This window comes from Lates calcarifer, linkage group LG6, assembly GCF_001640805.2.
Source record: "Lates calcarifer isolate ASB-BC8 linkage group LG6, TLL_Latcal_v3, whole genome shotgun sequence".
In the NCBI taxonomy this organism is placed as follows: Eukaryota; Metazoa; Chordata; class Actinopteri; family Centropomidae; genus Lates; species Lates calcarifer.
The window spans coordinates 20,056,985-20,080,119 of NC_066838.1; the positions used below are offsets into that span (position 1 = coordinate 20,056,985).

The 23,135-nt window shown below is 43.0% G+C and overlaps 1 protein-coding gene across 8 annotated transcripts in view; it reads right to left on the minus strand.

Annotated features, from left to right (window-relative positions):
* LOC108882100 (ankyrin repeat and SAM domain-containing protein 1A) overlaps positions 1-22,974 on the minus strand; it is a 60,877-nt gene extending 37,903 nt beyond the window's left edge. For 2 of the 8 annotated variants that reach the window (XM_018674386.2, XM_018674384.2), the window contains exons 1-6: positions 22,105-22,972; positions 11,662-11,742; positions 11,277-11,433; positions 10,344-10,406; positions 799-1,095; positions 26-101 (exon numbers count right to left, since the gene is read on the minus strand). In XM_018674386.2, the coding sequence (XP_018529902.1) occupies positions 26-101; positions 799-1,095; positions 10,344-10,406; positions 11,277-11,433; positions 11,662-11,742; positions 22,105-22,283 (853 nt within the window). In that variant the 5' untranslated portion in view covers positions 22,284-22,972. Of the gene's footprint in view, positions 1-25; positions 102-798; positions 1,096-10,343; positions 10,407-11,276; positions 11,434-11,661; positions 11,743-22,104 lie in introns of all 8 variants that reach the window. The other 6 variants (XM_018674388.2, XM_018674389.2, XM_018674387.2 and 3 more) reach the window with 5 other exon arrangements.
* Between the last annotated feature and the right edge of the window lie 161 nt (positions 22,975-23,135).

The window sequence follows — 23,135 nt, forward strand, 5'->3', positions numbered from 1 at the left end:
AGGGATTCAAATGATGAGGTCTGACCTGCACTGAGAAGTTTCTGCACCACATCTGCCTTCCCAAACAAGGCTGCTTCATGGAGGGCACTGCCTTTCTCCGTCTGAGCAGAAAAAAGAAACCACAGAGAGAGCTGAGACAAAGAGAGGACACTGATGTGTGACATGGATATGATTATCGTGAAATTTACAGCTCATGTTTATTCCCTTCAACTGTTCCTTCTACTGTTGCCAGATGAATCACTCGTAAACCTGCAGCAGACTTGATCCAGCAACGTCTTTTTAGTAAGACAAACAGTGTATGGCAAATACAGGACTTATGCCAACCACCCGGTCCACTTCTCTACTGACAATTATGTGGTTGAGGAATCAAAGCAGATCATTTTCCAGTTCACAGGGCCATGCTAATTGAAACCTGCAGGAAGCAGGGCCTGAAGGACACTGGATAGACGTCCCATCCTTGATTCAGAGGAAACGAGGGCAAAGTAAAGGGAAAAGTATCTCCAGACAGATGGATGGCACAGTTTGGTACAATGTCAGAGCCACAGGGCCCACCAGGGGGAGCAAGGCTGTCTCTGCTTTGATAACACAGCAGTTCCTTTGCAAAATGAGAGCTTAAGAGTTTTGCATTTAACCTCATAGCTTTAGTAAGAAGTAGCCAGAGGAAGTGCTGCAAGAAAAGATTAAGTTACTCAACATGATTTGAGCCATGACAGTACATTAGGAAACACTTGCAAACTGAAGCTTTTAGGTTCACACACATACGCATATACACACACATATATAGACTAAAAAAAACACCTCATAGTTGATGTCCATGCCAGCGTCCAGCAGCACTTCCACCACAGACAGGTGTCCGTTCCGAGAGGCTAGATGCAGAGGCGTGTGTTTCTTGGTGTTACAGCTAAGCAGGTTGGGGTGGGCGCTGAGCAGCAGCTTGACTACCTCCAAGCGGCCATACAGCGCTGCTAGGTCCAGCGGAGTCTCAAACTTGTTGTTCCTCATGGTGGGGTCCGTAAGCTCCTCCAGCAGCAGCCGCACCACCTGGGAGTGGCCGTACTGGGCAGCACAGTGCAGCGGTGTTTCGTTGTCATTGTTCTGTTCGGGGGCAGATAAACGGGTGAGAAGGGGCAAAGAAAAACGACAACACAGACACAGACAATGAAATGACAATGGATGTAATAAAGGAGAACAGGGGAGAGGGGACATGGTTTGAGGAATGAGTAAGAACAGGTGACTCAGTGGAGTCATTGTGAGGGTAAACCAATCAGTGCATAGAGCCCACCACATTAGCAGATTAAAAAGGTTATGAAAAGCACCAACCCATGGTGAAGCACATAGTTAGGCCTGGGGGGAATATCTGGCAGAGTGGGGGTGGGCTGGGCCTGAGCAGTGGACTGGCAGACATGCATGGACTAATGAGGGCAGGTGTTGGGGGTGGCACTCAGTGCCAGGGGCAAGGGGGCACTAGCAGAGGGGCAGAGGCGCCTAGGCAGCTGGGGAATTAGCAGAGACACAGGCCACTTGGACAAGAGGTCAGGATGGCAATGGTGGTGCAGAGATACAAAGAGTGACACCTAGGCCATTAGTCTTGTCCTCTCAGGATGGGCTGTCTCATCTATGAGACAACACTGTTGTTGCTCGCTCATCCCAGCACACTGTCATCAACGGTCTTGGGAGATTTAACGATTCTGCGAGCTGCATTTACACATAGGCCTCAACTGTAACTCTTAATACTTTAAAGGTGTCACTGTGACATTAACATGAACAGTACGACTGCAACTAAAAGACTGCAACATTTATTTGCCTATCAATCCAACAACTATTTTCTTGATTAATTGCTTGGTCTATAAAATGTCAGAGGAGTGAAGACGCCCAACATCATTTCCCAGGGCCCAGATGTCTTGTTCTGCCTGACCAATAGCCCAAAACACAAATATAAACAATTTACAAAATAGAAAAAGCAGCAAATCATCGTATTTGAGAAGCTGGAACTAAAGAATGTTCAGCATTTTGGCTTGAAAAATGACTTACTGACTGCATTAGTTGACTATAAAAACCAATTAATGTTCTGTCAATCGACAAATCTATGAATCAACCATTTGCTTCAGCACTAAATAACACAATAACAACAATACATACACCACTTAAATCTCAGTGATGTGGGTGACTGCCTGACAATAATGTAAACTTGGTACTTCTGTGTGGCACATAATGGCACTGACTCACTGGAACTGAGAGAAAACAGTGGGGACAGGATACTGAAGGGATTAGAAAAAATAATTCATCAGTATCCAGTGAACAACTGATGTCATTCATGTTAAAAATGTTCGCATTAAATGAAAAGGTGAAAATTAGCCTCATCTGTGCAACCTCATATTTGTCAGCCTTTTGAAAAACTGCACTGTGGGAGACCGTGCTAACAGAAAAGCAGGCATAACAGCAATTAAAAGCAGTAATTACAACATAAACTCAGTAAGTAGTGCTTATTGGATCTAATGACTCACATGCAGCAACAAGATCAATGCCTAATAGACCTGAGAACCTCCAGCACTGTGGATGATCTCTACCATGAACAGCCAGCAGGGGGCAAACCCTGACGATGGCATGGGAGCACTCTCTGAACTGATGGGAATAACAACATTGACAGGGGGAGCAGCAATATAGAGTAAAACATTAAAAACACTGTCCTGCCTTTAGTGGAAACAAATATAGCGGCACAGTGGAAAAGAGCATTAATATCACTGCTCTCAATCTCTCAATGTGTGACAGAATTGCAAATACAGCCTGTATAACCCTACAACTCTTTGGCTCTGTTCGAATAGTGTGTAGGGATGGGTGTGGCAAAAAATGTCAGCCATTGTGGAACCACATGCTCCGAGAGTCAATCATACCAGACACACAGAGCCACCTACAAAGGGTTGACAGCTGGCATGAGAGGCTGCCCAACAAGGACATGCATGATGCCAGGTTGGGTGACTCCCAGAGGAACATACCAGCTGTGCCACAGAAGACGGGACACCGTGCGGAAGGGGCAACAGGGCAGTTTTAGACAGGTGTCAGTTGGCCCTGTCACAGAGACTTTCACAAAGATCCGGCACCAGATGGGATCAGCAGGTATCTCCTCCATTGTTACAGGGAGAGAGCGAGAGGGAGAGTATTGTACTGCACTGGCAAAGCAGGTCACAGCTTGAGCAGAGAGAGGAGGTGGAGCTCAGAGAAACAAAAAGGACACCTGCTTGTCAAAAGAGGAGGGATAAAGAGGCTGGCGGAGAAAAAAAAAACACTTATCTTGGGTGAACTAAAGTGAACAAAACAAATGAAAAAAAAAAGGTTTTAAAACAGCCTTTCTCTGAGCACTAAAACCAAAGCGACCTCCATTTTCACTGCCTGGGTGGTTTCATCAGTTGGATTTAGGATCTGAATGCTTGTTTCTCCCTTTCTCTACAAGTCTTTGGCTCAAAACAAACACACATACACACGTAAGCGCGCTTACAGAGAAATGGCCGAACAGCACGCAAAAGAAAAGAGCACGCCGTCTTTCATCTATGACGCATCATCAAGCATTTGTCACAACTTTCTTAGTATTTAAGATGACTTCAGCAGGCAAACACACGCTGCAATCACGTCATCATGATTCACTTCCTCAGATGTGAACATCTTCTGCTTCAGAGGTAATCCAAGTAAATCTAGCATACAATGATTTACATAAAGCATCCAAAACAACTGACTCAGAAACTCAAAAACAGAAATTCTGTAAATGTGTGTATTACCAAAACATTAATTCTTTTCTCACACTATTAAATAAGAGTGCAACAAAACACCTAAAGGACTGATACCTTGAACTCAGAGCTTATGATCATGTTAACACCAAGTGTAGCCCTCGCCAGTGTAGTGGTCAGTGCTCTATGGCAATGTGTCAGCCAGCATCTGATCGTATTAAACACGGCTGACCAGCCGCTTGACTCACAGATAGGAAACAAGCAGCCGAGTGACATCGAGCCCGGCCCTGCCTACTTTGACGCAAGGTATGCTCGGCATGTTATTCAGACTGGGGCCTCTGACTGAGGGGCCTCTCCAGGAACTCCCAAATGCCTCCACCACTTGTGTTTTGACTTTGATAAGATGTAAAATATATGCTCTTTGCAAAACATAATCTACTTACCCAGTGTGTATAAACATCTATCGCACTGGCGACAGAGCTTTGGATTTTGAATCCAGCTTTTACTCATTATCTCTCACAAGTGCAACTCCACTGTAGGGCATGTGATCCAAAATGTTTTTGGTCAAAATTTTAGATTTTTAAAAACTATAATTATGTGCTGAATTTATTTATCTATTGAAAGCCATGGGAAACTCATGCTAATGGATAAAGAAGCCACAACCTGAAAAACAACTACTTAAAACCATTTTTAAAAATCAATATACTTTTCAGTTACTGCAGGCACAGGAGATTTATTATTTGATATTCATGTGCAAGACAATGAAACAAAAAAATGTGATGGAGTAAACATGGTATAAGGGGAACTGAAAATGGGTAGTTTGATTTTAGGAGCTCATTTTAGCAGACCGACAGCCCTGCAGGATTAAAAAAACATTCAAAACACTGTCATGCTAAATGAACATTTTATATCTTATATAAGAAGGACTCCAACATGAAATCGCACTCTATAGAGTGAAGACCAGGATCCGTCTTATCTCCACTACACCACCACAGGCCACATGAGCAAACAATCATGTACTAACAAGACAGAGCTCGGAAGGCTATTACGCAAAATGGCACCAATGACTAGCAGCCTTGCTGGGAAAGAGATTAGAATTCATATGGCACAGCCAAGACTTCCTGGACAGTACATGTTTTTATGAAAATCCTGTCTTTACTGTGGTGCTACAGACAGCATAAAACCTCATCCTGATTTAGACCTCAGCGCCTGTCGAACAAGAAGAGATTAAGATCTCCACTGGTGTCTGCTGTTGATTGATAAACCCTGCCTCCTAACCAGGAACATCTGGAGATTACACTCCATTGTGTCTTCGTGCTGCAGAATATTCTGACGTGGTGGTGGTGGTGGTGGGTGAGACGCAAAGCGACAGAGAGAAAACGGTGAATGTTATGTTATGATTCTCACAACCTGGCGCTGGGAGATGGTAACGTGGTTTGACTAGCGACCTCTGTCACGTGACGCGCTGGCTGCTGGCTGGCAGCAGAGAGCGAGGCAGCGGTTACGTCACCCTGGCCCCCTGGTAGTGGTAGTAGTAGCAGCAGTGGGTGTTGGTGATGGTGAAGGGGGTGGGCTGAGCAGCTGTTGCAGCTTGTGTGCCAAAGGGGCTGCCCATGTTCACTGCATGCCCCCGTCCACTGTCACAATCTGTCATCCCACTGGCTTCTGCATGTTCATATAATTCATGGCTCTCATACATACAGATAAGAGGGTTTCCTCACCTCACCTTCTATCTGTGGAGTGATGTACAGATATTTTGATTATTTATTTATTTATTATCCAGTGAATTACATAATCATGACTTTAGAATTTTAACATCCCCTTATTTAGCAATTATAAGCACTATATAAACATGTACTGATAATATGATGCATCTGTTAATAGTTAAATGGAAATTTTTAAGCGTGTTACGCCAGCCTCCACTTATGGGTGGACAATTTAGAACTATTGACAACATTAATAATCACTTATATCTGCTTACAACTACTGTAAGTGTGTTATAAACCACTTACTAAATGTTTATATTCTGCCTGTAATTGTTAAATAGGGAGGTTCAAGTGTGAAGTGAAAAATGCCAAACATTTGCTTGTTCCAGCTTCTCAATGTAACGTTTTACTGCTTCACTCTAATTTTTTTTTATTATTTTAAATGGAATATCTTTCTTTTTGTTAGGACTGTTGGTTTGACAAATAAGCAATCTAAAAGACATCAACTTGTTGTCTTGGAAACTGGGGCAACATTAGGGCTTTTTTTCTGTATTCTGATATTTTCTATGAAAATAATGGACAGATTAATCAGAAATTAAAACAATTATCATGTGTTTTTGCAAATTTGTTAAGAGCCCTTTAAGTGCTCAATCTGACAGTGTTCCTTCTATGAAATGCAGAGAGACTATAATGTAAATGCTATGGATTTTTATTTGGACACTGTCACGCATTCCTGAGTAAACAGACCTTGCAGTGCTATAATGAGATGAATGTCTGACTGGCTTCCTGCCATGGACTGTAATTCTCTGTACAGAGGACTTTTTCTCCCCTTTAAAGGAAAGATAAATTTTCCTTATTCCACTTGATTAAATGGGACAGAAACTGCAAAACTAAAGATCTTTTAAGATACAGTAGACTGACAGTAGATGCCGTTTCTGCTCTGAATCTCTTCTCTTCCAGCAACAACTGGCTGCAAGTGACACAGACGACACGCCCTTAAATTTGCAAATATCAGAGCAGGACAATGAGAAATCCTGATCCTTCAGTTAAACAACAACATGGCCCCCCAAGGGCTCGTCAAACATGCTCCAACCACTTCTTGGCACGACAGGGACAAGAACAAGTCCTGGAGGACGAGCAGAAGGTAAAGGGGGGTGGGGGAGTGGGGGGGCTGTGATGTGTTGTTGAGGGAAGAGCTGGACACTGGAGTGACAGACAGAGGGAATAAATGAGCGTGCTGGCAGACCGCAAGCGTTGCGCCTTGAGGAAGGAGGGGAAGCTCTGCTCCACTTGATAATGAGGTGACCAAGTCTGAAGAAATTACTTCTGCTGCTGCCATGAGAAACTTTTCCCTATGTCAGCCCTGTGAAATGCTGCACGCCAGGCCTGACAGAAAGATATATGAACCATTTCCAGCCTGAGTATGAACCTATATCCGTCCACAGCCATATATTTCACCTCTGTTTTTATTAGATGTAACTTATTTGACTTATCTTGAGCATCTGTTTTATTCTGTCTGAATTCGTATGGGGTTATGTGAAGTGCATGATGGTGCCTGGGTTCACATTAATGGCAGAGTGCCTGAACATCTGAGCCTGGGTCAGAGGATCTCATCTAAACATACACTGTATTAGAAATGTGACCTATATAAAGACGGATGAAGCCTGGATGAAAGGTAGCGTGATATGGGCTAAATCTGGTTATGGAGTAATACACAGAAAAATATGGTAATTAACAAAAATTAGGTCAATAAAAACATTCCTAAAACACATGGTTTTTCCTGGCACCAGGATTCCTGAACAAATTTTATTCAATAATTCTGTTTTCTCATATTAGCTTTCTTACAGTGTAAAATGTTGGTTAATGTTTTATACTGAACGTCCAACTGTAGGTTTTACATGATTAGATGATGATAACCGTTAACATTTGACTTAAGAGGGAGTTGTCTGGAGCTGCAGCCAACAATTATTTTCCATTATGGATTAATCTGGAAATTATTTTCTTGATTAATTAACTAACTGTTTGATTTATGCACCAGAAAATAGCAAAAAAAAAAAAAAAAAAAAAAAGCCACTCAAAATTTCCCAGTGTCACAGGTGATGTTCTTGAATGTCTTTTTTCATCTGGCCAACAACAGTTCAAACCCCAAAGACATTTCACTTACAAAATAGAAAAAAAAGCTGAAAATCTTCTCATTTATTTGGCTGGAACCAACTCTAATTATTGATAATCAGAATATCTCTGGTTCCAGTTATTCAAATGTGAGGGTTTTATGCTTTTCTTTGTCTTATGGAAGACAACTGATCATTTCTGGGGGAGGCAGAGGAACACAACAATCAATCTGATGACATCACCTTTGTTTTATTGGAAATTGTGATGGGCATTTTCCACTATTTTCTGGCCTTAAATAGACCAACAGAACAATTAATTATTCTAGGAAGTAACTGCCTGATTAATTCATAATGGAAATACTCATTGGTTGCAGCCTTAAGTTAAACTGTAGTGAATGTGTTAGTGTCTAGGTCAGATCCTGTGGTTAGTGGTTACGTCTCCCTTAATGAGGCATCTGAAACATCATCAAAGTGACCAGCTCACCAAGGACACTATCAGTGGGAGACAGAACAGAGGTGTAATGAATAAACATTAGTCTGGCTGGCTTCCTGGGCCAGGATAACAGAGAACTGGACCCAGGCCAGGCTGATTCTTGATGGGGACCACTAAAGCCCCAGTCCCTCATGAATTTTGGACACCTCCCCTCTCTCCCTCCCTTAAAGCCTCATCACACACCTTTCATGTCTGGCAAGCTCATTCCGTACAAACACCACATCTCTCCACTGGGTCAACTCACCACCACTGTACGGCAAATAAGCCGTGACGCAGCGTTCCTATGACAACGTCCCACCTCTTCCTCTCTTCAGCAACGCAAGCTCAGAAGCACAAACTGAGAGGTGGGAGGAGGAGGGGCAAATACACCCATTTACACACTCACATGGGCAAGCCTAGCATGGAAATCTCTCTTTGATGCTGATGCAGAGAGACTGGCACGCTGAAAACCACCCATCCTCCTCCTCCTCCTCCTCCTCAGGAGATGGCTCTCTGGTGCTGGAGTGTGATGAGACGGGAGGCCAGATGCACCCCGCCCACTCAGTCACATGATGCCATCAACCATGACCACAACCAGGGCCAGAGCCTCCACACTCACATCCCTGTTTTTGATTTATTCATAACAAGGCATCAATTTTTCATCCTCGTGACCAGGTAGTGGCCCCCAAACTATCCTGAAAGTGTATACGTTAAGATATCATTCGTTAAACTTAACAGGCCCTAAGATCCGATGTTAAAGCCATCAAATAGACTAAATGGAAAAAGGAAGTAAGACAAATGCAGCCACTGCAGGAAAATTCATATTCAAATATAAATCAGAATTAAAGAAAGCCAGCTTTCCCATCCAAACGCTAAGAAGATTAGTCCAGGAGAAATGTGACAATGTTCAAAAATAGTGTGCAGCTTTATCTACAGGCCTGGGTGGGTTTCCAGCTCTGCCGGCAGAAAATGCAATCACGGGGCAACGAACGCCGCTCACGCTGTTCACACTGTTCATACTGTTCTCCCTGCTCTAACTGGGAGGGTGACACTGTGAGACACACTGTCAACTCTGCACTGTCTACTAAAGTGGCATCATTCTCATGTGGAGACAGGCTGTGACTGGGGCTTCCCTGGATAGCTGAATGCAATGAGGGCGATGCTCAATGTGAGATATAAAGAAAACCTGATGTAATATGGTGTGTACTCCAGAGAGGACACATACCTGAAAGAAAAAGAATAAAAGCTGGGTTGGGTTCAAACTTCTAGTCTGTTCTAGTGGAATTTCCTTTTTTTAATTCTTTCTTTAACCTTGAAGGAGTTATTCTATTACCTCTGCCAAAGAGATTATGTTTTCAGCCATGTCTTCTTGTTGGTTTGTTTGTTTATTTCAGCAAGATTTGCACCAAACTTGGTGGAGGGATGGGGCATGGGCCACGAGAGGGCCATGGGCCATTAAATTTTGTGCAGATCCGGTTAAAGGGACAGATATGACAAATAAATCATTTATGCTATCAGACTATTACCCTTTTCCTTTTATTTCTCTATTGTATGAGCTAGACAAACATGTGTAGGATTGTTTGGCCTTGGCGGAGGTGTGCACTCCACTGAGTGCCATTCTAGTTTAAACTTTAAAATAATACAGTAGAGCTGATATTAGTTAATATATGACTCAATCAGCAGACGATGAACTGATTTCAATTACAAAAATAACTTACTAATTACAGTAAAATAGTGTAGCATCGAGCAGCCAGTGGTGCTGTATACTGATGGCAGGTTTTACAGAAAACTTCCTGTAAGCGCCTCCATCTTTCAACCTTCCATTGTTGATTTTTTAATACTGTAATGGTTGTTGGAGCTTTAATTGATAGCATGGTTTGAATCAGTCAATATTTCCTCCTGCTGATGGCTGTGCGGTGCCAACAACTGTAGTGCCTCAGGCAGCATATTATACCAGTTTTCAAATCAATTTCACTCAATTTTTCTCACCCACAAGAGAAAAACTGGCACAGAGAAAGGCTGGTAGGTGATTGTTGTAACATGTAACAAAAAGATTAACTTCTGTGGTGGAGGGCATGCTGTAATGCAGCGTCACTTATGTTAAACATAACACTTTGGAGATCACAAGTGAACATGAGTAGAAAGCCAGAGGACAGAGATGTACTGATAACCAGGGAAATTAAAAGCCTCCCCATATCTCTGCGGCAGCAAGCAGCAGCAGCAGCAGCAGCAGCAACAATAACAAACCAAACCCAAGCACAGAAAGCCAACACAGCAGTAAAGCAAAGAAGCACTTCAAAAGGAAATGTTGTTTTCGGCAGCACTGTGTACACACCTTGGCATTAATATAGGGGTCAAAGGGCCCACAGCGTTTGAACTCTTTATGGTCTACAGAGCTCTGGGAGGGAGGAAGAGAAGATAGGCCGATGGTTTTGGTTCAGACAAGCAATGAACAAATGAATGATGATCACAAATGAGTCAAACTAAAGAGAAAAAAAATCAGAGTTGAGTTAATGAACAATCAGATGTCATGAACGGGCAGGGAGAAATGACACAAAATGAGACTAAGATGCTGCATCTCGTTAATATTTTGTTATATCTGAGGGCTTGTTGGAGAGAAAATGTATGTTTCTCATAATGGGTCATTTCTCCTCATCCCGAAACAGGATAGGCTAGAGATGAAGCCAGTTTGGAGGCTGGCTGTGCAGTAAGCAACCAAACAAAAATATCAAACATATGAGTTAAAACAGTTAAAATGGTTAGAGCAAACAAGCAATTTCTCACACTAGCATGGCGTCAAAGCACTTCAAGTCTCACAGTATTGGTAATACAGTAAAAGTCATGATGCATTGAGGTTAGCACTCTTCTTGTTCAAATATAGATCATGCCATGCTGAATGAGATACATAGACATGTTCACTGTGTGTTGCTAAAAATGACCTCCTTAGTAAGTGGAAAAATAGCTGACTTCCTAAAGACTGACTAAACCGTTAGAGCTGTAATTGTAAAACTAAAAGGGGTCAAAAATCTGAAAGTTAAACTTCATTTTTTTTATTTTAAAAGAGGGCTAAGGAACTACCACAAAGTTCTGTGTCCGCTCCAGACACAGCCACATTTACTGTGAACAAACTGAGGAAGAGCTAATTAATTTAATGCTGACGTCATTTCACAGCTTTTGATATTATCAGCGTTTGAGAAAACAAAACTGGAACTGTAAGAGCAAAACGAGAAGACAGAAACACACACACAAACACAGAGGAGTGCCAGACCTGCTCGTTGAGTTTGGGGTGTGAAGGTCCTTGGTGAATGAGCAGTTTGACAATATGTTCGTCTCCCTTCCACGCAGCCAGGTGGAGAGGGTAGCAGCCCTTGTTGTCAGCGATGTTGGTCAAGGCCTCATTTCGTAGCAGCGCCTCCACCACCTCACTGCGGGGTCATTCGAGGGGACAAGGGAGGTCAGAAAACGCCAAGACTATAAACCACACTAATAAATACGCACAGTACAACAGTCAATCAATAGCTTTAGCTCCCCCAGTGGGACAATTGTCTGTGAGGCCCAACCTCACTTAATGAAGAGAGTAAACAGAGGGACTGAAACAGAGCTACAGCTCCAGTATTTCTCCCAGTTCCCAGAGTTATTCATCACTGATCTACCTGTGTCCATTGAGGGCGGCGTGGTGGAGGGGGGTGTATCCAGTGCTGTCCACACAATTCACATTGGGACCTCTCCAGATACTGTAAAGAGTAGAGAGGATTGTTATTGCGCTTTCATAACACAGGCAAAAGCACAATACACACACACATACACACCAAACAAACACAGCCTATCCCCCTCTGTAAAGTCTCTGTGTGTGGGTGTGACTGAGTCTGCTCTGATTGCTATCTCAAGGCCCAGTCTCCAACAGCAGCCAGTTCACAACCCCACCTACACACAGGTGGAGGTGTACCTTCACACACACACACACACACACACACACTCTCTCTCTGTGTCTCAAGAGAAACATGCAAGACAACAGGAATGAATAAACACAGGGACCGGCAGCTGCGGCATCGAACCAGAGAACCAGGAAGAAGAAGAGGAAACACTATCACCACTGAGCAGAAGCTAAGACAAGCTAATTTTATCTAGTTTACAGTAACACTGCAACCCAAGCCTGATTATTCAGAGCCAAGTCCTGAAGTAGAATGGGCTTTTGTTATGCAGCGTGAGAAACAACAAACAAAGCACAGAGACTGAGCCAAAAGTGCTGAAGGGTGCAAAGTGTAAGGTAGACCAGCATTAGCGTAGCACTTCCATTCACTTGAGCTGAAGTGCTCAGCTGTCAGCTCAGATTGGTTTGTTTCTTTTAATTTACAAAGAGTGCCGTGGTGAGGGCGAAAGAGGACGAGAGATTGGGGGGGGGGCAGTAAAGAGGGATGGAATGAGTAATTTAAGAAGCTAAAGCATGTCTGGTGAGACGGACTGCCAGGACTAGGATGTGAGGCTCTCTGAAAGACCTTAACACATCCTAAATAAATCATGTGACAAGGAAATCCCAGCACTAGTGAACCAAATATCTGAGACCAAAGTCATTTGCCATACAGAAAGAGAATCGGAGCAAGACAGCTGGGCCTCACACAGAATCAATCATGCATGGAGGAAAAATATTTTTAAAAAGAGAAGGGTTTTTTTTTTTTTTGCTTTTTTAAACTATTTACTTAGCTTCTGCTATATTATACAGAACTGTCTAAAAAGCAATGAAAGCTACTGATTTGGCAGTTGGATAGCTTCATAAATTATTACTGGCTTGGATTTTGATGCAAGCAAGCCCCTTCTAAGAATGAAGCCTTTGGAGAGAGCTTTGCCAGGAAGGCAAGCAGCATCACAGGCTATTTGCTGAAAAAAAGAAAAAAAAAAAAAAATCAGCAGTTTAACACTCTCACAGACACGATATGAATCGATCCATGATATAATCAGTGTGTGGAAGGTGTGGCAGCAGCATGATCAGTCTCGTCATATCAGCTTCAGTGCAACTGTGTGACTTTGCCACACACACGTGGCTCAATTTTGTCGCAGTAATGGCTGTTTTGCCCCCCTAAAATACATCTCCCATAATAGCTCTCAGAGCAGCCTGCAATTACACAGTCAGAGCCGTCTCATTAAATAAGTATCTTGGAGGGCTCTATAGCCTGCAGAACAATGGCCTTGACAGAGCACAGACACACAGAGATGCACCATTCTACTAGTCATAACCTAAGCTGTTTATTTCTTACAGCAGGCCTTCTGGGTCTCATCTTACCAAGTCAGGCAGCCATGATGACATGGGAACATCAAAAGCAGGGTGCGCTTAGAGGAAATACTAGAGTGGGAAAGTGCGGTGGAAGGAAAATGCTGGGGATTGATATATTTCTGTTAAAAATGGGGGGGGGAATGTGTGACTTATAATTATTCCAGTTCTTAAGGCATCATACATGCAGACTTCCACTCCATTCCTCCTGAACCAGTAGCCAGATCTGTAGAAAAGAGTAGAGCAACACCGGCTTGGGCCTGGCCGCTGAGGCTGAACACATCAAAAGGGAAAACAGAGACAGAAACAGACCTCTAGTTGCTGTCCTAGATAAAAGAGTTATGTAACGGCTTACAGCAAAAAACCCCATAAACAAATTAACATAAACATGAACAGAGCAGCGAGCACGACTGGAGAATTTAACAAAATCAGGCACAGGGCAGTAATGATTGTCAGAGTTATGCAAGAAGGCATGCTATGGGATTGGACAAATAATATACATGGCTGTGATTTTATTGCACTGATTATCATATTATGCACGTAAACATTTGGACACACACTCCATGCTTTAAAGACAGTGCAGTAGAAACATTAGCCTATCTTATGTTATGTGTATGTAAAAGATCTAAGTCCAGAATTTTGACAGTGACTTGCTTAACTTAAAATAGCAACTTAAAAAAGTCAGATGTTTAGGTGATTGCTCTTTCCTATTCAAAGTCTTCAATTTTAAAAGAAAATTTCGAATAAAGGGTAAAATTTATGACGTCTTTGACACTGGACCTACTCAGCAGTTATGACTCCGATGTGTCATTGCCAGAAGTTCCACAAATGCTACTCAAAAACACCAACGTTGTGCCACGTCAGCTACATGACCAAAGAAACCCCAACAGGAGGGTAATGCATCACAAACCACACTGTTATCTCAATTTGTGGTTTTCCCATAATATTACAGCTTTAATCTGTGACATGGGTCTTAATTAATCCTATCAAAATGATCTCCATGCAGAGGAAATTAAGCTGTCTGCTGCATTTATTTCATATATTTAAATTTGCTATAAGCAGGGCTGTCTGTAGTAGCAGCTTCAAGTGCAGCCCAAGTGTTACGTCCTCTCAGGATTTTGGCAGCATGGCACTCAAGGGCATGAGTCAGAGTGGTGCTCGACAATCCACTTCATCCTCTTACTACGGCTCACAACCAACCTAACCCAGGGCTAGGGCTTAGGCCCGTAGCAGGGCAATGGGCAAAACAGAGTTGATTTGGCTTGGGAGGGGGTGCACATTCATGGGAACTGACTGAGGAATTCCTGTTTGAAAGGCTGAGCTAATCCTTAATTTCCCTGAGGGAATATCAGCAGGATGAAACTGAAGTTGGAAAAAGATTCTGGGGGGGCTGTAATTCTGTGTTGTACAAAGCCTAGCCAGTATGAGAGCAGCACAGATAATAACATTTTCCCTTCTTTTATGTGTTTTCTGCATTAGTTTGCTAATGTTAGTCACACATACTGAAGGCATTTTAAATAGGTCCTCTACACAATATACGTAGGCTTAAACATTAATCTCTAAGTCCAAATGTCGTGGAGCTCAGTTATTAAATGCACAAAATAGAAGCCACTGGAGTTAGGTTTTTAGCATCGATTCTCATACCATTCAGCTCAATCAGTTGATGCATTTGAATGTATCTGTCAGATTAAATTACATTTGTATTGGCTATTGATTCTCTTCTATTAGATAGGTACACAGGTTTAAAAGCAGGGATATATCGTATACGATCACGATTAAAATGCCATTCTATTATTATGATCTGGACTAACCAGAAATACTAGATCCACTGACGTTCAGAGAAAATATTTTAGTGCAGTATCTGCATCAAGCTTCAACATGTTGACTGTCTTAACAACAGCAGCTGTTCAAAGTAAATGTTTCTGTTTTGCCCATATGGTAAAACCCCACAATAATTCCAGTGGAATCAAAAGTCATGATATATGAGTACTTGCTTATGGAGCCCTGGGGAAAAGGCAAGGTAAAATTCGGTAGTAGCTTAAAGCAAATAAGAGCTCAGGTGAGCGTGAACCTGGTGTCAAATAAACAGATTTGTCCCTCTGCCTATTAGCAGTGTGACCACACTGCCAGGGATTACTCTAGCCCAGGGCACTGAGCCCAGCAGTGACTGGCGCATGTCAGCCACCGTCAGGGAAACTGGGCTTAATTATGCATACTGCTGGTGGGTGCTGAAACCAGATGCCTCTGCTGCCAAACAGCCAACCTGAGCATCTTCTCCTGGGCAGAGAGAGACTGGAGTACCTGCCTGAGTCCTAAAGGGCTGCTGAGAACTACACACACTGACTTCATGAGCTAACATCTCTGTCAGGATGCCACATTAGCCACATTAGCCACATTAGACCAAAGAACTGCATCATGAAGGTTGTGACAGACCAGATTAAAGGACGACGCTTCCAGATCTCTGAAGCAGTAATACAAGTTAGGAGGCATAGGGAAACAAACTGGGAAACAAACTTCAAAACTATGATACAGCTATGACAAGGCTTCAACAAGTCTATGATTAACGTGTCATCAAACTACCTCACAAAAGTATTTCCTGATCATGTGGTTAATGCTTCTGACCAATTATTGTTAAGCCTTGAGTCTCTATAACTCTTGATAAAGCCCATGTTGCATTGGGGAGGCAAAATGCTAAGTAAAGTAACTGTTTAGCAAGTATATTGTTTACAATGTTCATTGTCTCAGTACATTAGCATGCTAACATTTGCTAATTAGCAGTTGACACATGGGCACAGCTGAGGCAAACAGGAACGTCACTGAATAAAGTGAAACTTAGATGTGATGATGGAGCTAGATGAAAAGGTAGGGGATCACTAAAGTCTGCGGGATTCATCTGCTGACCACAAATATCTGGTCAGAATTTCTTGGTCATCCATGTAATAGGTGAGATATATCAGTCTGGGATCAACCAATTGACAACTTGATTGACTTTTCCATTTATAGAGCCACGATTGAAAACGGCATTGAAAAGTTACTGCCAAATTTCTGAGGCACGCAGTCCTCAAAATGAAACTGTCAGTCTTAACAATTTCAGAAAATCTTATACAGGGAAGTGTGTGAAAATAACATTTCAACAAGGCTGCCAGAATAAACTAATCTCATTTCAGGGGTACAGTAATCAGCTCCCATTAAAGCAGAACAGAAACTACTGAAATGAAGACGGTGATATGGTGGCTCATTTGCCAGTTCAGTCTTAACAAAACCTGATTGAGTCTTCCTGGCTTATAAACACACCATAATGAGCATCTCACACAGCAACTGTGTTGCAGCAGGAGGTGTGAACAAACTGCGTATGCTCACAGTCTATGATCAGAGCAGTGCAGGGGGCTCCAGCAGAATCAAAATGATGGGCATCAAAAACACTAGTGGCAGGCTGAAAAGGAGGGATGAATATAGAAGAAAAGAAGAAAAGAGAGAGGGGAGAAAGAGATTGGGTGAGAATCACATGCTGTCTTCCAACATACTGGCATTTCCCACACCAATTTCACAACAAACGCCATTGCACAGTTATGCAGGTCTCACTTTCTCACACCGGCATCCACTGAGCATTTTGCTTAAAAGGGCAAGCTGGTATTCAGTTTCAACTAAAATCTTGCCGAATGGATGGGCAGTTATTTTCAGTTATGCTGACAACCCACTTCTGGAAATAGCACACAACTCTGTCTGATCTAGTTTGCATAGTTGGAAGATTTTGTTGAAGGCCTCTCAGTTTGCTCACAAAATTCATCAGAAAAGTGATTCTGTAACTTAGGCACAGCTGATTTTAAACTTATATTATAAACCCTAAGAAGAAGAAAACTTCACACCCTATTCACAATAAGCAGCCGTGTGCATAAATATGAAAGTAGGTGTGTTTCACAGTGTGTTGCCACTTGCCAGTCTGCCTAGTCATGCTAAGGCTAATCCAGTCCAGAGTGCAGAAATGGCAAAGCAAAAGGGATTTTTTAAAAAGATCTTGGCTCATTTGTTTCCTGTATGAACATACTGTGGGCAGTGCCATTACTCTGGCTCCAAGTACAACATGTTTAAAGTCTGGAGGTGGAGTGGAGGTTGGCATGCGCCCAGCAGGTGGGCAAGAAGGCTGCTGAGACAAGCAGAGTGGGAGAGAAAGGAAGACGCCAGCCAGGAGGGCCAGACAGACAAAAAAAATGTCTGGGTTGGGGGCTGCTAACACCCCGCTAACACATGCATGACCTGTACAGGACAAGAGGGTGGGCCTGACGTCTCCTGTCGTTGCGGTGCGTCTTCCTACAAATGGTTTAAAAAGCAGACACCACACACAGAGATACGCCACAACCTCAGCAGCCTTATCTTTTCCATTTGTCCATTTGTTATTACAAGGTTTTCACTGACTAGGGTGAAACAGAGTTCACATAAACAAGCACACGGAAGTCAGTAAATGTGTCTGTGTGTTACTGGCCTGCTCCTACATAAGCAATTTTCTGTTTCTTAATACAGGAAGCACATCAAGATAGAAACTGTAAATAACAGCACAACAGTTCTTCTTAAAAGTCAGACAACTATTAAACATTAGTGTCTTAATTGCTAGACACCTTATTGAGAATTTTACTATTAAAATCATTATTATCATCATTGCTTGGCGGCTGTACAAGACAGATTTTTTACTTCGGACAAATCCTGGGCAACCTTTTCCTGTACAACCTAATCAAGAATCCCCTGACCCACTTGGATGAAACCTATTTTTAGTATACCACCATTAGGTTAAAGTAAAGATGGCTACATACTGCATGGACACTCCATTTGTCACTTTCTGCTCCCTCCACACACACACATATGTGGAATTCATCACTGCTACTAAGTGCCTCTCTGCATGCCTTCTCAGACTACACAAACATGGGCTGTAAACATAACACACAGAGCAGAGCATCTTAAACTCAGATGCTCCAGGAATGCTAACATAGCGGTGTTAGATTTCCCAGCTACCATTGCTCCCTCCTGGGTTGAACCAGCTACACTTTCTTTCAGTTCAGAGGTCAACAGTTGATGAAATGTTACTGCCGGGCCTGCTGTTTGCTAGCTTTTAGCTACCTAGGAATGAGCTGGGGCTCTTTCCGTTGCTGTAAAAGTGATAGAAGCTGCCTTGTTAACACTGGGTGCTGCACATACAGCAGGCAGTGAGGCAGTCTGCATGAGCTTTGATAGCTAGTATGAAACACAGCCAGGGACTGAGGGTGTTCAATTCCCACTGTGAACCTGTCATCTGCAGACACACCACCCCAAGTCCTACAGTGCACCTTCACACTCAGTGAATTCCAGATGCACACACATCCTAATAACAGAGAAGCTACAGGGAATTTTCGTTTTTGAAAGGACAGTATGTGCTAGTTGTTATGCAGCAGATATTTTCTCAGCTGACACCAGTCTGACAGCATGGGTCTGCATGGGATGAGCCAGAAATTGTGGATGTAATGGATTGGAATGATCTGGAGTTGTGCCCAAGCCTCTTAAAATGCTAACCAAGTCATCATACTGAGAGAAATGCCTCCCTTGCTGCCATATAGCAAAAAGAAAAACATGTTGTAGGAACTATATTTTAAAAGCCAATCTTTATCACCAAATTTCGCAAAAGCCCCTCTTGTTTAGCCAACAGCAATAGCAAACATTATGCATGAATGAATAGGCTTCTCTTAATAGGTGGTCCAATACTATCCAAATGACAACTCAATTTTCTTTGTAAAACTAAAAAGTAGAGAAAAGCCCCAGAATGGTCTTTAGGGACTGATATGAATATGAAAAGCCATCGTTCTACGCTTTGTCAGGGGGACAAAGGACATAGCTGTGAAGCTGGGAGACGAGCCCTCATCTGGCTAAGCTCTCAGAGTGTCTGTCCAGAACTCCATGCATTCCTCTGTTAATTTCCCCTCAGTGGGCAGGCACTCTCCCTGCCAGGGACTTGTCTTACCTCCGGTCTGACTGCAGCAGCTGCCTGTGTTTGGACAACCTGGGCCAGGAAGTGCTGGTGAAGAGCTCTCCCTGATCATGGGTCATGGGGCCCTGGCAAAAACTATGATATTGAGGTAAACACAGCAAATGCATGCCCTACAGAAAACCCTTAAATAGGCTACAACATGGACTAAATAACTCCAAAGCACAATATTATTACAAGCTTACTGCATCAAATAAACTGCAACCACCACTCCACAGTGGCACTATAAAGGCTACACCATGACCCTACCGCTGGAGGAAGCCCTGCCCAGCTCATTTTGGTGATAATGGAGCACCACGGAACAAATGTTTGGGGCGGCGACAGTGTTAAACACGCCGGGGGTCAGTGTCGATCCCATGGCAGCGGCTGGGATGCAGCCTCCTGGGAAAGCAGACATTCCGCAGAGCAGAGCTGTACAACTGCCTGGTTACAAAAACACACACACACACACAAGTCTTGACATGCAACCCATTCCAGGGCAAGAACGCCAGAAATCTAGTGGAAACACACACACACAACACACCTTCAAAGAACAGTAATGTAGCTGATTATGTTAAGATTGTTTACCTTTATAGCTTGTGGTGGCATGCATAAGGCCTAATGTCCTGTTACAAACAAGTCTAATTAAATGACTGCTCAGGCCACAGGCCAACTTAAATGACAAAGAATTTTTATAAAACAAGTGGAAGTTACTGTGTATGTAATAAAGCGGAATACAGCGGGAGTGTAAATAACACACATCCATTTCTAAATGCTGATGTTACAACCAATGGAGGCTAAAAATTTGCTAAAGAAATCTCCTGCCTACAGATCAAATCTCTTGTGACAGGATTACCAGCCTCCACTTTCCAACAATGGATGACGAATAAGTTACAAAGAGAAAAAAACAAAAAACACACACACTCCAACCCACAGCCAGTGCCACTGTAGTAAATCACTGTGATGCCCTTAAACGTATTGACATTTTGATTATGCAAACCAAATCAAATGTACACAATAGCAACAATCCCCCAGGCTGCCCTGTAGTCAATAATCTTGCAGCTTGTTTTATTCTGAGAGTCTGTCGTACAAACTCAGGTGTCCACAAGCAACAGGCTTTTCTTTTTTTTTTTTAAGTCTACCCACCACTGGTTAATTCATTTCCTTCAAAGTCTAGCCAATAATTTCCCAGAGCTATCATTGCCAAACATTGATTGCTCAAGTCAGAACGGATGACACAATGGGCTCTTCAGTCCGCCCACTGATCTGTGAGGCAGAGACGGAGCCAGCCTTGACTGCATGACATCTCTGAATTGGATTTTGGATTTCCGATTATATGGGTCTAATGTAATTACCTTGAGCACATTGTACAGTCTGCACTAAGTAACACAGTGATGCATCACCTCGAGCTACGTCGTAACACTTGTCCCTCAGATGAATGTGGCTGACACCGAGCTCTCACAGGAACACTTGTATGTTTTGATTGACAGACATTAACCTACCTGTGCTCAGTATTAAAATAAGAGTGCTTTTTACATGCAGAGCCTGGCTCCAAGTTTTATCTCAACAAGTTCATCAGCTATAATTCACTTTTCTGTATAAGAAGATATACATCAGTATATGCAGCCTTAAGGAGTAGGCTCTTTCTCAACAATAAGGCTGTTCTTTTCTGTTGTCTTGCTGAGTCCTAACATTGCATACAACACAGTGACTGTCTCAGCTGTAGCTAAATTATGAAACTGCATCATATGGTTTCATAAAAACATGTCTCAGCCCAGGGAAATTCACCAATCCCTTTGTGGTAAGCCTATAATTCAGATAAAATCTGCAGAACAAAATGAAACGCAGAACTTATCAGATCTATTATATTTCATCCTATTATTTAATATGATCCTGCAGCCCTCATCTGCACAAAGTTTAGAGGGATGGTACATAAGAGGAAGGCCCGGTCAAGCTGTATCTTCTTAATACAGTGAGGAAAATCAAAAACAGGACAGGACCTTGGACTAGAGACTCAGGTCCACTATCAAAGCCTCTTCCCATATCTTCCATTTTAGGCAAATGTGTCCTGTTGTATAAATCATCACTCCAAACCAGGGATTTTAATCTCAGCATCTACAGACAGACTACAGTACATGGACAGACGGCACGTGGGCGAGGATGACAGATACTGTATATTGACTGTAGTTTGCTTTCATATCTGTAAATTGCTCATAACTAATAAGGAACAGTGAGCAGGACAAAAAGCCATTGACTGCACACCCAGACCTTTCTAACCTTGTATGGTAGGTGTTTATGGTTGTGAAAACCACATCAATTGTTTGCCCCACCAAAGACTTCCCCTTTAGAAGTTTCATACCTAGGGTTGTTAAAAAGAGATTTCCAAAACAGAAGAGTGATGCTGCTTAAAAATGAGAGTCTGGTTCTGACAACTGGCTCTCTACTCCACCTTCACCAGTGAGTGTTCAGGTCTAGACTGTATGTAAGCTATTAATAATAAATGTGCACCAGTTTTTAATGAAACCACGGGCTGTTTTGTTGCAGATTTCCCTAGTTTAGTTGCATAATTGTCTTCCAAGCTGTTAATGCACTTTACAGTAAAGCTGGCAGGGACAGGGAGCAGGGAGCTAACAAAGAAGCATGCCACTGCTTCTGCGCTGCACTGGTTTAGGCTGTTTGTTTGGCAACGCAAAAAAACATGACTCTGTAACTAGCCAACATTACTGAAAATACTACACAATACGCTGTAACTGTGAACAATGAGGCAATATCTGACAGGGACAACACTGGCGATCGTCTCCCATTCAGTTTCATACGACTCCCCTTCCCTGTTCCAGAGCCTACCTGAGCAGACTGGAGAGCGGATGAGAGGAGGCGCCGTGGCCGCCGCTGTTGCCACTTCCAGCGGTCCCAGACGACCCGCTCCCGATGCCGGCTGACTGTCGCTTGCCGGATAAAAGCTTCTCCACCGCGGCCAGGTTCCCCGTGCGCGCCGCTTCGAGGAGCTCCTGCTCCTTCCCCATCGCGGATCCCAGTAATAAAAAAGAACCAGAGGAGGCGCGGGGAAGAGAAGGAAAAGGGGGGCGGGAGGAGGAGGGGGGTTTGGTTGCGGGAGTGAAATTCCTCTGCGATCCCTTCTTTCTCCCAATCTCAAGTTATTCCTCAGTACCGCTCGCGTAGCTCCCTCCGCCGCTGGATCCGTCCGTCCCGATCCACGGTGCCGCTGGCGTTCAAGGAGGGGAAAAGTTTGGTTCAGCAGCACGGCAGCACAATCGGGCAAACTTCCTCTGACCAGTCCCCTGTGTCTCGTCCGTCACTTCCTCGAAACTGCCCTTTCTTTCTGCAGCTAAAATCCGAAACCCTTCAGACACACACATACAATCCCTAGCACCCCCGCCCTAGCTGCTTCGTATGGGAGGTGGATGGGTACAAGCAAAATGGTGCCGGGGTTATGTTGTGAAAAAGAGGTGGAGAGGCAGCGATTATACCCATCCAGTGCTTGAAATATCTGTTCTCCTGTCACTTTTAGTATCTAGAGCAAATTTCTAAGTCTAACCCCTTTTTTTATGTCACTGTTACCAGTCACTCATCTACATTGTTATTTTCCAACGTAAATCAGAGGCTTGGATTTTTACTCTAGAAAATAAAATTTAAAAAATGCAATCACCAAATAAAATAACTGAACTAGCTGAGACTGTCGACAATGAAGAAAATCATTTTTGCAAATTCATATCTTGGGTGAGCTAGAAAAAATCGTGTCAGATTCCCTCATAGGTGTGAACAGTGAACATTTCATAATATCTTATCAGGCGATAGCATACAGTTAAAGAGTTACTGTGGGTATGATTGTTGTAACATAGGTCAAAACTTGTGCT